Here is a 13,922-nt window from a genome sequence, read left to right as displayed (position 1 = left end):
GCTATTTGGAGCATGACCTCTTCCATCTAGTCTATGGGCGCTTCTCTTCATAATCATTTTGACTTGGTCTTCAGGGAAGACTAGAGGCATCTGCCTGCATAATATCCAAATGGTATTTTCCATAGTAATTGTTGGATATTTCACAAAGACTGCTAGATTTTTAAAAATGAGGTTAGTAGTATGTTGAAAGAGAATTAGTCCTGTATTATACATAATCTGGAAAGAAAATGCTGTTTGAAACATCTATCCTGAGTCAGGCCATCATGCCCATTCCGTGTTAAGAAGAGTGACATTTTGATGCTTATTAATAAATAAACAGGTGTTCTTGTTAGTATGACAGAATAGCAGTTGACAGTAGGTTAATATTATTAATTAGCTTATTTTGTGCCAGTTTAAGGATCGGTGAATAGCGTGTTTCCCCCAAAATAAGACAGGATCTTATTTTCTTTTGACCCCTGAAATAAGCGCTTGGCCTTATTTTTGGGGAGGTCTTATTATTTTTTAGGTGCAGGAGGTGGTGAGCATGGTCACCTCATGGCTGCTGGGGAAGGCTTATTTTAGCGCATGCGCTCAAAAGCCCGATTGGGCTTATTATCCGGGAAGGTCTTATTTTCAGTACTTGGTGCTTCCAATCACCAGTGGAATGAGATAACAGGAATAGTATTGAAAGAGTGGAAACTAGAAATGAGACTTGCTTATAAGATGACGTATTCATCAGTTAAAAAATTAAAGTGAAGTCATTCTTCAATTACTTCTCTAAATTACCCACATAGCAGATTCTGGTTTGTTTTTTTTAGTTAACTTAAATGCTCTTACAGCAAATAAATAAGATGAGCTTCAATAGTTTTTGTAAGGCAAAATAATGAGGATATGCAAATATTAATTTACTGTCTACTTTATATTAATGGTAGGCATTGTCATTTTATTTTTGCTACCACAAGGAAAAATAACTGGTATATTTTGCTATCAGTTGAATATAGAATACTAACAATAATGGTATGCTTTTCATATTATTCCTTTTCCTGACTGTATTGCATCTTAAAAATGATGTTCAGATTTAAATAAGTGGGAAAGAGTATCGGATTTGAGGTTTATGTATGGTGATGAATTTCTTACTCCTTATCCATTTGTGTGCACTATTTATGTCGAATTAAATTCATGCAAGCAAAATAAATGTGAAGGTAAGTTTAAAGAGATTTTTAAAAATTGCCTCCAGCACTTTTGATATACCAGGACTATAAATATGCTGAGGATTTGTTTGTGTGGGAACAAATAATGTTGTATATCATACTATTTTCTATGCATGTCAACTGAAAGTAAAATAACTTGTATTAACAACTCCTCTTTCTCATAGGACATATTACAATCTCAAATCTGGGTTTTTCATCATAGCAGGACAATAAATGTCTACTGAAACTATCTTCTGTTCTTAAGCCTGACACAAGTTATTGAATCTGGATTGTGTGTCCTATCCTACCCAGTTCATTCTGTAGACCATATTGGGGGAAAACAGAATCACATAGCAAATTAGTTCTTTAAACTCAGAATATCAGTATTACAATAGAGCAAGTGTTCTCAATATGAATACATGAATATATATTTGCATTTATTGCAATGGATTTCCCCAGAATAATTCAAGAAATTGTAGTTGGTCATCCAACCCCCATTAATAGTCTTTTGGTACCAGTATTTTTCATGATGCAATATTTTAAAATCAAGATTCCAATATAATTAGCTATTTCACTCTATGATAACCTGTAATATTTATGATTCATTTTATAATAAAATGAATTTTAGAGGTTATTTTCTGGATTTGCAGGATATCTTAAACAATGAAGTATATAAAAATATGGGACAATTTAAAACATCAATATCAGGGGTGAAATGCTACCGGTTTGGACCGGTTCACTGAACCGGTAGTAAAAAAAGCTACAGGTTTGCCTGAACCAGTAGTAAAAAAAATGCTACCAGTTCAAGCGAACCGGTATTTCCAATGATCAACTGTGGCGCATGATTTATATTAGCTAGAAAGCAGGATTTACTGTCCATTTTTGATGCTGTGTACATGCGTGGAAGGTCCTGTGCATGCACGAAGGTGGCGCATTTGCGAACCGGTAACGAAGGTAAGTAGATTTCACCCCTGATCAATATAGACATTTGATTCTATAATATAAACACATCTTTATTGAAACCTTTCCCCCCATATGTATCCAAGACAAATTTTAGCTTGATAGTATTCATTTTCATCTGGGTATATTCTTAGAATTTAAAATGAAACTTAATTTTTAAGGAGTGAATTATGAATAAAATTTATTGAAATGTTCCTTCATTTTTAAGATATGGATATATTATCTTTTTTCTAGGGATAGTCTAAAGAATATTTAGTAACAGTTTTTGCTCTTTACATTTTTGCAGCTCATATGTGTGTCATATTTTATGTATAAATTTGTTAATCTATTGCTGATTTTATCTTCAAGTATTATGTATATTTTAGGTGAAAGAGAATATAGGGATTTCTGTAACTCCGTGAGTATTGCTTCCCAATGTTTGAAAAATAAGATGTTTTAAGAAAAAGGTTATGAGTGCCCATTGGAATTTATATCTAAATTCATATCTAAAGCCATGGTGGTGCAGGAGTTAGAATGCAGTACTGCAGGCTATTCTGCTCCCTACTGGCTGGCTGCAATTTGGCAGTTCAAGTCTCACCAGGCTCAAGGTTGACTCAGCCATCCATCCCTCCAAGTTCAGTAAAAAGAGGACCCAGTTGGGAGCAATATGCTGATTCTGTAAACCGCTTAGAGAGGGCTGTAAAGCACTGTGAAACGGTATATAAATCTAAATGCTATTGCTATTGTTAAATAAAATGGGGAGAGGAAAGTGTTTATGCATGTATCTAGATTATGACTGTACTTAAAAATAAATTAACTACAACAGAGATGCTGCAAGTCTTAGGTGGAGTCCCAAAATTGTCCACAACTTTCTGTAATTATGGCTAAAATTCTAACTTTCATATGGCAGAAATAGTTAATTGAATATATTGGAAATAAAACAAAAGGAGTTAATATGATTATTTTATTAAGAAATATAACACATGATATTGAATCAAATTTAGTTTCATTCTGACTTCAGTTACTTTCTTGTTTGACATTAGCCATGATTGGAAATGTAGACTTCAAACCAGAGGTGGGTTGCAAATCCCGGCGCTACTGGTTCGCTCGTGCTCATGCACGATGCTTCTGCGCAGACTAGAAACTGTGAGACTGGGAATCTTGCCGTGAATACAAAGCCAGCTGGATCTAATTGAGCCAGTCACTTACTTTCATCCATAGGAATAAGGCAATGACAAACCACTTCTGCAAAACCTTGCCAAGAAAACTGCAAAGATTTGTCCAGGCAGTCTCCAAGAATCAGACATGATTGAAGAAAAAAATATTTATAGTATTAGTTAGAATGACAATAAAGAGCCAAATTAAAATATTATTAAATTTTTTTTTATTTTTTAACAATATATATTGTACTAAACAAAGAACATCCGCTAGGATGACATTTGTTATCTGCTGGCATAGTACTGTGCAGGTGTTGTTATTTCACTTTATTTGTAATTAATACATTTGAGAATATATTGCACTTTTAAAGACCAAAAAAAGAAATAAATTTAGAGAGAACATGGACATAGAAAGAACTACCAAACAGAGAAGATTGGAAGACATATTAGAAACTTCAGATACACAGCACTACGTGAATAGGTTGGTAACATGTTTTTGTCTCCTATTTGCTCTCAAAATGGTATTTAAAAGTCAATAGATCTATTTAATGGTTATGGTAGGCTACTAAACTAAAGCATCTTTAGGAGCATTGGTTCTCTAACCCTTACAGTAAAGTAGGTGTAGAGAGTTAATAGATGTGGTTTAATTAAGTCAATCCCACATCAGAGTCTCAAACTTCAATGGAAGTATGATGAATTGCTAACTCCGGGAGAGGTCCCAATTATTAATAGCTGGAAATAATTAATACCTCAATTATCAGGAATTCAAGAGGTAAATAAGTTTATTTCATCACATAAACACATTTCTCTTAATTCCCACATTGTCTGGTGGACGGCACCTGGAGCAGTCCCTCTCTGTGCGAGCGAATTGGTCGCAGGGATGTATGGGGCAGGATACGATCCCACAAGTAGCTAGGTCCTGAGCCATGGAGCGCTTTAAAGATCGTTATCAAAACCTTGAAACGCACCCGGTAGACCACAGGGAGCCAGTGCAGCTCGCGCAGGAAAGGTGTCACGTGGGAGTACCTTGTACTCCCCATAATTACCCGCGCGGCCGCGTTCTGGACCAACTGTAGTCTACAAGTGCATTTCAAGGGAAGCCCCATGTAGAGAGCGTTACAGTAGTCCAGGCGAGACGTCACCAGCGCATGAGTGACTGTGCGCAAGGCATCCCGGTCCAATAGGGGGCGCAATTGGCGCACCAGGCGAACCTGGTGGAACGCCCCCCTTGCCACGGCCGTCACATGGTCATCCATGGACAGCCGAGCATCAAGGAGGACGCCCAAATTGCGCGCCCGCTCCACCGGGGCAAGTTGTACGCCCCCGATGGCCAGAGATGGAATTAACTGGTTGAACCGGGGGGCCGGCACCCACAGCCACTCCGTCTTGGAGGGGTTGAGCTTGAGTCAGTTGTCATCCATCCAGACCCGTACGGCTTCCACACACCGGGACATCACTTCGACGGCCTCGTTGGGGTGGTTCGGGGTGGAGATGTACAGCTGAGTATCATCAGCGTACAGATGGTATCCCACCCCAAAACCACGGATGATCTCACCCAGCGGCTTCATATATATGTTGAACAGGAGCGGCGAGAGGACCGACCCCTGTGGCACCCCACAGGTAAGGGGGCTCAGAGTCGACCTCTGCTCCCCTGTCAACACATGTTGCATCCGGCCGGAAAGGTAGGAGCCGAACCATCGCAAAACGGTGCCCCCGACCCCCAACCCCTCCAGTCGGCGCAACAAGATACCATGGTCGATGGTATCAAAAGCCGCCGAGAGGTCTAATAGGACCAGGATAGAGGAACAACCCCTATCTCTGGCCCTCCAGAGATCATCCACCAATGCGACCAAGGCCGTCTCCGTGCTGTGCCCAGGGCGGAAGCCGGACTGGCGTGGGTCTAGATAATCATTTTCCTCCAGATGTCGTGGAAACTGATAAGCCACCACACTCTCTACAACCTTCGCCAGAAAGGGAAGGTTGGAGACAGGACGATAATTGGCCATCTCCGTAGGGTCCAGGGAAGGCTTCTTGAGCAAGGGTCTCACCACCGCCTCTTTCAAGGCGGCTGGAAGGGACCCCTCACCCAATGAAGCGTTCACTAGGCCCAGGAGCCAGTCGCGTGTAACCTCCCAGGATGCCAGTACAAGCCAGGAGGGACACGGGTCCAGTAAACATGTGGTAGGTCGCAGTCGTCCACGCACTCTGTCCAAATCCTCGATGGCAACCAAGTCAAACTCCTCCCAGATTGGTCTCTCAAGACTCGCCACGGACGCCCCTACAGGACCACTGGAAGGGACCCAATCCTTCCAGATTTGAGCGATTTTATCCTGCAGATATTCCCCAAATTCCTCTGCCCTACCCTGTAGAGGATATCACATATCTTTTAAAAAATCTACTCAAACAACTATTCATCAATATAGATTCAAGATTCGGTGTTAGATTCAGAATTCAATGAATTCAGGCAGAATTCACTTTTGCCTGAAAATATTTAAAGTATATATAGCCTACTAATAATATGGAACACAGACAAAAAAGTGAAATGAAAAGCTGGAAAGAAGTATGAGAACCAGAACAAACAGAGACACCAAAGTCTAATTCGAAGTAGCAAATTCATATTTAATGTACAGCAAAAGGATCACAAAAGAGAAAGATCCTCAAGAATACAATACTTAAAGTGTCTTTTGAATGCTCAAAATGCACACTCATGATGAGAACGTATACTTGGTTTTCAGATAATTATTGTAGAAGAAACATTATTTTGCAAAATTTTGATTTGGCAAATGTGCATTTTATAAAAGATATTCTAAATGGATGCTTCTTACATTTGATCATTTTAAATGTCTTTTACAGAAATTTAGCTGAAAATGCAATTTTTAGGAATATAAGCCAGCCGAATGCCGAATTTGGCAGAACAGCACTTCAAAAAGACATGATGTTTCCAGTGAAGGTATTGCAGAATTGCATAAATCTAGATTTGCTCTGTGTACATTGATATTTATAGAAACATAATCTTTCATCAGAAACTAATTTCTGCCCTAGCAATTTCTAAGATATTCTAGCCTCTGTTTCTTCCCCTAAATTTACACTGTGACCTTACTGGGAGTACATAATGAGATTTCATGAAGATACAGCCTGAGTAAAGGATAGCGGTAGCAATAGCACTTATATACTGCCCAAAAATGCGTTACGGCATTCCCCGGGTGTTTACAATGTCAGCATTTACCCCAATTATTTGGGTTCTCCTTTTACCAACCTTGGAAGGATGGAAGCTCAGTCAACTTCAGTTAATCTTGAGCCCCATCAGGATCGAATTCCAGGGTGTGGGCAGAGCTAAAATGCAATACTGCATTCTAACCATTGCGCCACCATGGCTCCTATATGTTCTCGCTTCAGTCTTTTCTCTTTACATATGAATTCACATTTTTCCTTATTAGTCACAATTGCAATTTATACATAAACTTCTATGTAAAACAGGCTGCAAAAAAGAACAATATAAAATTGGGATTGTATCTGTATTGGAGAAAAATAATAAAATATTGATTTTTTTTTTTCCCACCCTCAGAATCACTCAGAAGAAACCAAGTGTTCATGTTGTAACTCTCTCATCTCCACCAAAGGTTATAATGTAAAGGCTTTAGGTAACTACAAAGATGCAGGACTGGCATAAACACTGGGAACTTATTTTAACTGAATAACAACTGTCCCAATCTTAATTGTAATAATGAATACTAAACCTTTTGAAAACCCTTATTATTTATAAAAGTGGCAGAATGGCATGGTGGTTTAGAGTACTGGGGGAATCTGGGAACATTGGATTAAAATCCTTCTCATGTAGCTCATGGGATGCTTTGGTCAGATCAAAATCTCTGAGTCCAACCTACTAAATTACTCAGTAAAATGATATAAAGGATTAAAAACAATGGAATAGTACATCAAATTACCGAGGAGATTAAATCTAAATGTTTGGCTGAGTTCAGCTCTAAAGCTGCACAATGTTGCCTGAGTTCAATTTGTCAGATTAAAATATAAAGGTTTACACACTTATTTTCCTTCCTCAAAGGGAAGTAGAAGACTTTATATATTATAAAGAATATTTCTATATAGATTGTTCATTTGTGACAGCTAATATAAATACTGTTTACAAAAGGATCATGACCATGGTAACGCCCTGTAAAATTGTGTAGTATAAAATTGCATTATCCTTTAACCACTTTGGAAGCAGCTTCTGATATGAAAAAGAAATCAGAACAATTTCTGGAAGAAGATCCTTGAAGGGAGCACCCCATAAATACAAACCCTTCTTTTCTCTCTAGTTATCAAATTACTAAGTCGTACAAATTAGCAAGGCATTGTTGACCCTACACACTCTTTAGAAAATGTCTTTCATACAGTTTTCCTATTTCTTATTAATAGGACAACATACGGAAATTAACAGGACACAAAATGCAGAGAACTATAAACAGGAGAGACATATGCCAACTTCACAGAACAGATCAGAGGAAAGAATGGAGATGAAAAAAAAAGGATTCTTGGAATACTTAAAAAGGTATTGTAACTTGTACCAATATGTTACTGTAAATTGTTGCATTGCTTGTGGCTGTTGCTTTGGTATATCTCTTAGAGTAGCCTTGACTAAAAAGATTTATATATTTATTCATAAACAAGGAAGTAAATAAAAAGCATGTAGACACCTTGATTTTGTGACAGGAAAAGTATAGATATAAGATATTTAACTATACCATGGATAATAAGATATGTTTACTCTAAAATCCCTTGAGGCTGTTAATTTAATGTTACAGGTTTTTGTGTGTACATGATGATCACAATATTTACAAAAACATTAAAAGAAAAGAATTTTTCCCAGAAGTCATTTATTTTATTTTATTATTTTTTATTTGTTTTATTAATATAAATAAAAAGAGCAACATGTTCAAAATCCATATAAACAGTGTGTTGTCTGATTACAATTCTTTTGAGTAATATTCATCATAGTAATAATAATAGTATTCTCTAATAGTAATCTCATAACAGTGCTTTTCCCACATAATATTAATACATATTAATTGTTAATACTAATCAAAATTAATCAAAATAATAAGTTACAGTAAATAACCCTAATAATAAAATTAATCTTTCTCTTGTAATTTTTGAAGTTCTGACACCTGTTTCTCTTTTTTAACCATCGATAGAACAGATCCAATACCTCAAAATATTCAGTGTCTTCCTTTTCTTTAATTTCAAATGTTAGTTTATTCATTTCTGCATATTCTAAAATTTATTTAATCATTTTAATGATGCAGTGACAGAATATATGGAAAGAGCCACACAGGGGAAGGGAACATAAACTGTAAAATGGGTATTCAAAGCCTTTCAATCGTTGAGACATTTTTAAAACCAATAACACAGAGGAGGCTGCAAGTTTTCTAGTTCAATAAAACTCATTAGTTAACCCAGATGTTCAAATGATGCTTACACCTGCAAATCAATCCCAAGATGGAGGTTATGGATGTGTTGTGGCCCAACAGCAGCCGGCTTAGCTGTTGGTGGAATCTGACAGCGATGAACTCTATGGGACTGCCCTGGAGGCTGAGGAAGACTCTGGGGGGTGTTCGGAGTCAGAGCAGGGACTAGAGAGGCCTGTTGGCCACCAGATGGCGTCTGAGTCAGGGAGCAGTGAGGAAGAACAGAGGGAGGCTGTCCCTGACATACGTATGCGTAGGGCTGAGAGGAGGAGGGAGCAGCTTTGGAAAAAGACTCACAGAAGGAAATAGGAACAGGTGGCTACTGATTGGCCCCTTCTGGAGAGCTTATAGGTGGGGCGACAGGAGGGGAATTTTTCAGGAAACAAAAGTTTACTAATCCAGGTGTAGTGAAAGATTGGGAGAATTTCGTGAGTTCAAGCCTTGTTTTCATAGAAATAATTTTCTGGGCTACTAGCCAAGGGGTTGCTTATCTCCCTCCTTAGTTGTGGCAGACAGCCAAGTCTGCGTCAGTATATATTAGAGGCTTGGGACAGAACAGTATGGTATACTGAATTTATGTTAAACGTTGTTAGTGGAATATACTTAATATTTGTTAGAATATTTTTCAACGTCCACTCCTCTAGAGCAGTGATCCCCAACCTTTCTGGAACCAGGTACTGGTTTTGTGGAAGAAAAGGATTTTCACGGACCAGTGGGGGAAGGAGGGGGATGATTTCACATGCAACCTAGATCCCACGCATGCAAGATGAATTTTCACTTGCATGCCTACCTCTTGCGTGGCCCAGGTCCTAATAGGCCACGGACCACGGCCTGGGGGGTTGGATATCCCTGCTGTAGAGGAAGTTTTAAAAAACACTTTGAGTTCATAACATGAATAGGCTGTAAATTCCTCTCCTCTGCAAGGAGCATAAAACAGTGTTTCTTTAATAGTTATGTGATAGACAGGATTGTATCTGTATAGTGGTGCAATAATCTTTATGTGTATATTGCAAGTTAAAGAATGAAGATGGGATGTGATTACAGAAGCTTTACAAGGAAACACAGTACAAATATTCTTGTATGCAGTAAAACAGGCTGCCTTCTTGGAAATCTTTGTTTTTTTAATGTTGTTGATGTTCTGTGTTGAGCAATGCTCTAAGTGCAATTTTTTTGTCCCCTATCAGCGCTCTCTTTTCACTGATCCTTTAACAAAATTGAAGGCAATGATCAAGGCTTTTGAGCTCCTTGTATAACTGCAAAGATAAGAGATGCCTCTTCAGGAATATAGAGATTCAAAAGAAAGGAGCTTGCTGCTTGACGTAATGCAGTTATTTTAAAAACGTTAAGATGCTTTAGGATCTCATATGTGCATATTGTTTATATTATTATTTTACACTGAAATGTTTAACATAAAATCAATAACTGAATCATTTAAAGTTCTTATTCACATTATACTGTTAATATTAAAATTATTTTAAAAAAATAAACATTCAAATCCAGAGTTGCTCATTTCTAAGGACTTCTTGTTGAATTTTCATTGGTATAAACATACTTAAAATAGCTAATTAATGTCTGCATAACATTTTTTAATATTTACTATTAAAGGTGAAACTAAATTGTCATGGGAGTCCTGGTACTACCACTGGTCATTGATACTGCTCCACCTATACTGAGATATATACAATACCTACATATCTGTGACACTCTTCTCTTTAGGTAATGTTATGTAAAAGCATAGAAAAGAAGTAAGAAATGGTAAGCCAGAAAAAGAAAAAAAAAGAATTACATTAAACCAGTGGTTCCCAAAGTGGGCAGTACTGCCCTCTGGGGGGGGGCGGTGGGATGACAGGGGGGCGCTAAGAGGCAAGGGGGCGGCAGGAGGGTGCTAAGAGGCAAAGGAGGTGGCAGAGGAGGGCTGGAGATGGCCCCGTCACAGGGCGCAATTCTGCCTGGGGCTCTGTTGGCAACCAGTCATCTGAGCACTTCCGGCAGGGGTGAAATTCAGTCTAACGTCCCAAAGACTGGAAGGATTTTTCGCTCGCTCGCTCAGGAGATATACAAGTATGTCAGGCCGCAGGTGGGGGAGAAGGGGGGGCAGAGAAAGAAGAGAAGAGACTTTTGCCTGCATTTCTCCTCTGATACAACTCTGCGTGTGCTGTGCACGGAGAAGAGATGCGGGACTGAATGGGGCTGTCCATGGGCCTATATTTCAGGGATTGGAAATTGGTGCTGCATTACGCAGCGAGTCCAATGTCACTGCACAAGAGCGCTTGCCTGCCTGCCTGCCTCTCTCGCGCTTTTATAAATGGCTTTACTTCTGACTCCCTTTCCGGGACTGCGCTGCGAGCCGCTTCCGTGAGGATTGCACTGCAGCGCGTCTGTGCAATGGAGCCACCCCCCAATCCCTCTTCAACCCGCTCCACACGGACGCGCCACTCTCGCCTGCCTCTACCCCTCCCACCTTAGAAATGCAACACAGGTAAACATGCGGTTGGGGGGGAAAGAGAGAGAGGCTAGCCCCCCTCTGCCTCCTCGCTCCATTCGTAGAGATGGCCTTAAAAAGCGAGGAGCGGGAGGAAGGGCACTTGGGGTGGTTTCTCAAACTTTGAGTTGCAAAGTAATCTCATTGAAGGCTGAAATATAGGGGAGATTGTGGAAAAGGGATAAGCATTTCCAACATATACTGTTTTTAAAAAAGTAAATAAAAAAGTAGTCTAGTTACTGTCTAAAGTTGGATATTGTCACATACAGGAAAAAAAAAACAAAACAACATTATGATAGAACAACGTCCCATATTAGAAGAAAATGCTGTCCAAATGTTCCCATTTGGGAACAATTTGTATGCCAAACAAGATGTTTTATAACCAAATGGAGTCAAAACACTGCATTTTTTTTAATAAAGTGCCCTTCCTATCTTGATATTTATGCACAGTGAGACCTTTGTCACAGATAAACCTGGATAATGGCATCACTCTTATGTTGTTTGAGTATACATGAGCTGCAAGGCTTGTATTTTGTCATAGTATCATCTACAGTTCCATAAGTACTACTAGGATTTTGACCAGCTGCTGGCACCAATATATTGAGGAATATGGAAAGACTGATTATGTGGGGCAGTCTAATGAGCATTTCTGAAATGGCAGATACCACAGAACAAAGTCTTCTTCCTTCTCTACACCCACCCCACCCTATTATTTTTTTAAAAAAAGGCAGCAGTGTGTGTGTGTGTGTGTGTGTGAATGATCAGGCATGTACTGTATTATACAGAATTTACTGAACAGTGAAATAGTACTAAATTTTACTGAGTTTACTAAGTTACTAGTTACTAAGGTTCTTGAAAAATGACTATCAGACTTTGAAAACCTGGTATCACTAGATCATGTTCAACAATTTTGTTGAATTAACATTAACTAAAAACGTTTTTAAATTGGATTTTGAATAAATGTGCAATTAATTGTTACAGTTTTGAATTTTACTGTTACTATCTTCCTTCCGTCGTGCAACCTGCCCAGTCACATGACTCCCCAGCCACGCCCACCAAGCCATGCCCACAGAACCGGTAGTAAAAAAATCAGGATCAGTTTGTAGCACCAAGCGGGCGGTGAATTGAAAAAGTTTGGGAACCACTGCATTAAACCATTTACTCTGCATCTCCATGTGTTTCTGTCATTAGAAAGCATTTAGGGTTTCACTATCTCAATCTATGACGAGACCTCAAGTTCAATTCTGTAGAGTTCTGCATGAGAAGTGGTCCTTCATTTGTTCAAGGACTATAATATCAAAGCTCTTTCCATACATTTATTAAATTAAAAAAAATCACTGCAGAACAGAGCTACCCTTTTAATCGTTTTACTTTGCATTTATTTATTTGGCAGCGTTTTTCATTAGCCAGAACACTAGAGGAAGTCTGGGTATGTATGTATGTGTTTTTTGACTACACCCAAAGAAAGCCCTATCTGAAAGGGTGGCTTAACTCAGGACTGGGCGTACAGCTGCTCTTTGCATGCACTGCCTGGCTAGTTTCTTAATGATTGGCCTTAATGAGATGATTGAGTAACTGTGCTACTTCTAGCAGGTACTCCTTTTGTTTGGACCTGGCAATAATCTAGTGCTCTCCTTTACTTTCTCCTGGTCTCTATAAGTCTGTCCCCATAGCAATTCTGCCTTTTATCGGGGGGGGGGGTACTCCTTCCAAGCTAAGGGACATGTCCTTACACTTTTATTCTGTTTATTGATTCTTTTTATTCTTTTATTACTTTAATATTGCTGTGGAATACAAATATAAGTTGGAGGGCTGGGCACAAGATGAAATTTTGAGATCCCCAATCCTTGAGACTTTCATTTCTGAAATGCCTTGTCCGTAGTTGCTTCCAAACTAAACATTAGTAGATAGAACAGCTACATACAGTTTGTGTGTATGTTGTGCTTCGTTGGTCATGCAATGGTCTTTTGAGTCTAGTGTATAGATGGGAGTGATAGTCCAACTAACCCAGAAGTTCTAAGATTAAACATGGAATTTCTTACCATTTCATACATACCAGTAACAAACACTCATAGCCTTTAAGCTCCTGCTTCATTGCTTAACTCAGTATTTCTCAAGATTGGCAATTTTAAGATGCATGGACCAACTCCCAGAATTCCCCAGCCAGTACAGCTGGGGGGTTTCTGGAAATTGAACTTTACACATCTCAAAATTGCCAAAGCTGAGAACCACTGCCCAAACTCATACCATGGTAATGCAAGTATATAGTATAAACACATATAGTAGCTGTTCTATAATTGCTCTACCTCTGACCTATTTTGATAATTGGAAAAAAGAACTAGTTGTATATTAACCCTTTGGGTAGTGGAGGAGGGGGCTCATATAACAAGCACTGGCAATTGCTAATTATAGAGATCATTATTTTCAATGTATTTTATTCTTACAACACGGATTTAATATATATTCCTACCACTTTCAAAACACCACTTTTATTCCATTCCTCTGTAGACGAGAACTTCTAGGCCACTGCAAATCTGTTTCCTCACAGAATGCTTTCTAATTATCTTTACTTTAAAAAAAGCAGCAAATGTCGTCAGAGCATCTAATGTGAGAAAATAAAACACCATCTTCACCATGGCTAAAAATTGTGATTTAATGATATAAATTAATATACTAGTTCTCTAGTAGAGAAGACTCCAATCTTTTTCTT

At 38.6% G+C, this 13,922-nt stretch overlaps 1 protein-coding gene across 1 annotated transcript in view; it reads left to right on the top strand.

The window, feature by feature from the left end:
* Positions 1 to 10,226, top strand: part of MAJIN (membrane anchored junction protein) — a 33,994-nt gene extending 23,768 nt beyond the window's left edge. The window contains exons 6-12 of the mRNA XM_081952858.1: positions 1,056 to 1,181; positions 2,495 to 2,526; positions 3,637 to 3,746; positions 6,119 to 6,215; positions 6,831 to 6,906; positions 7,682 to 7,814; positions 9,915 to 10,226. Coding sequence (XP_081808984.1) covers positions 1,056 to 1,181; positions 2,495 to 2,526; positions 3,637 to 3,746; positions 6,119 to 6,215; positions 6,831 to 6,906; positions 7,682 to 7,814; positions 9,915 to 9,939 — 599 coding nt within the window. The 3' untranslated portion in view covers positions 9,940 to 10,226. The remainder of the gene's footprint in view (positions 1 to 1,055; positions 1,182 to 2,494; positions 2,527 to 3,636; positions 3,747 to 6,118; positions 6,216 to 6,830; positions 6,907 to 7,681; positions 7,815 to 9,914) is intronic.
* The last annotated feature ends 3,696 nt before the right edge of the window (positions 10,227 to 13,922 follow it).

This window comes from Natrix helvetica (assembly GCF_964273705.1).
Source record: "Natrix helvetica genome assembly, chromosome: 4".
Lineage (NCBI taxonomy): Eukaryota > Metazoa > Chordata > Lepidosauria > Squamata > Natricidae > Natrix > Natrix helvetica.
This window is presented reverse-complemented; position numbering and strand designations above follow the sequence as displayed.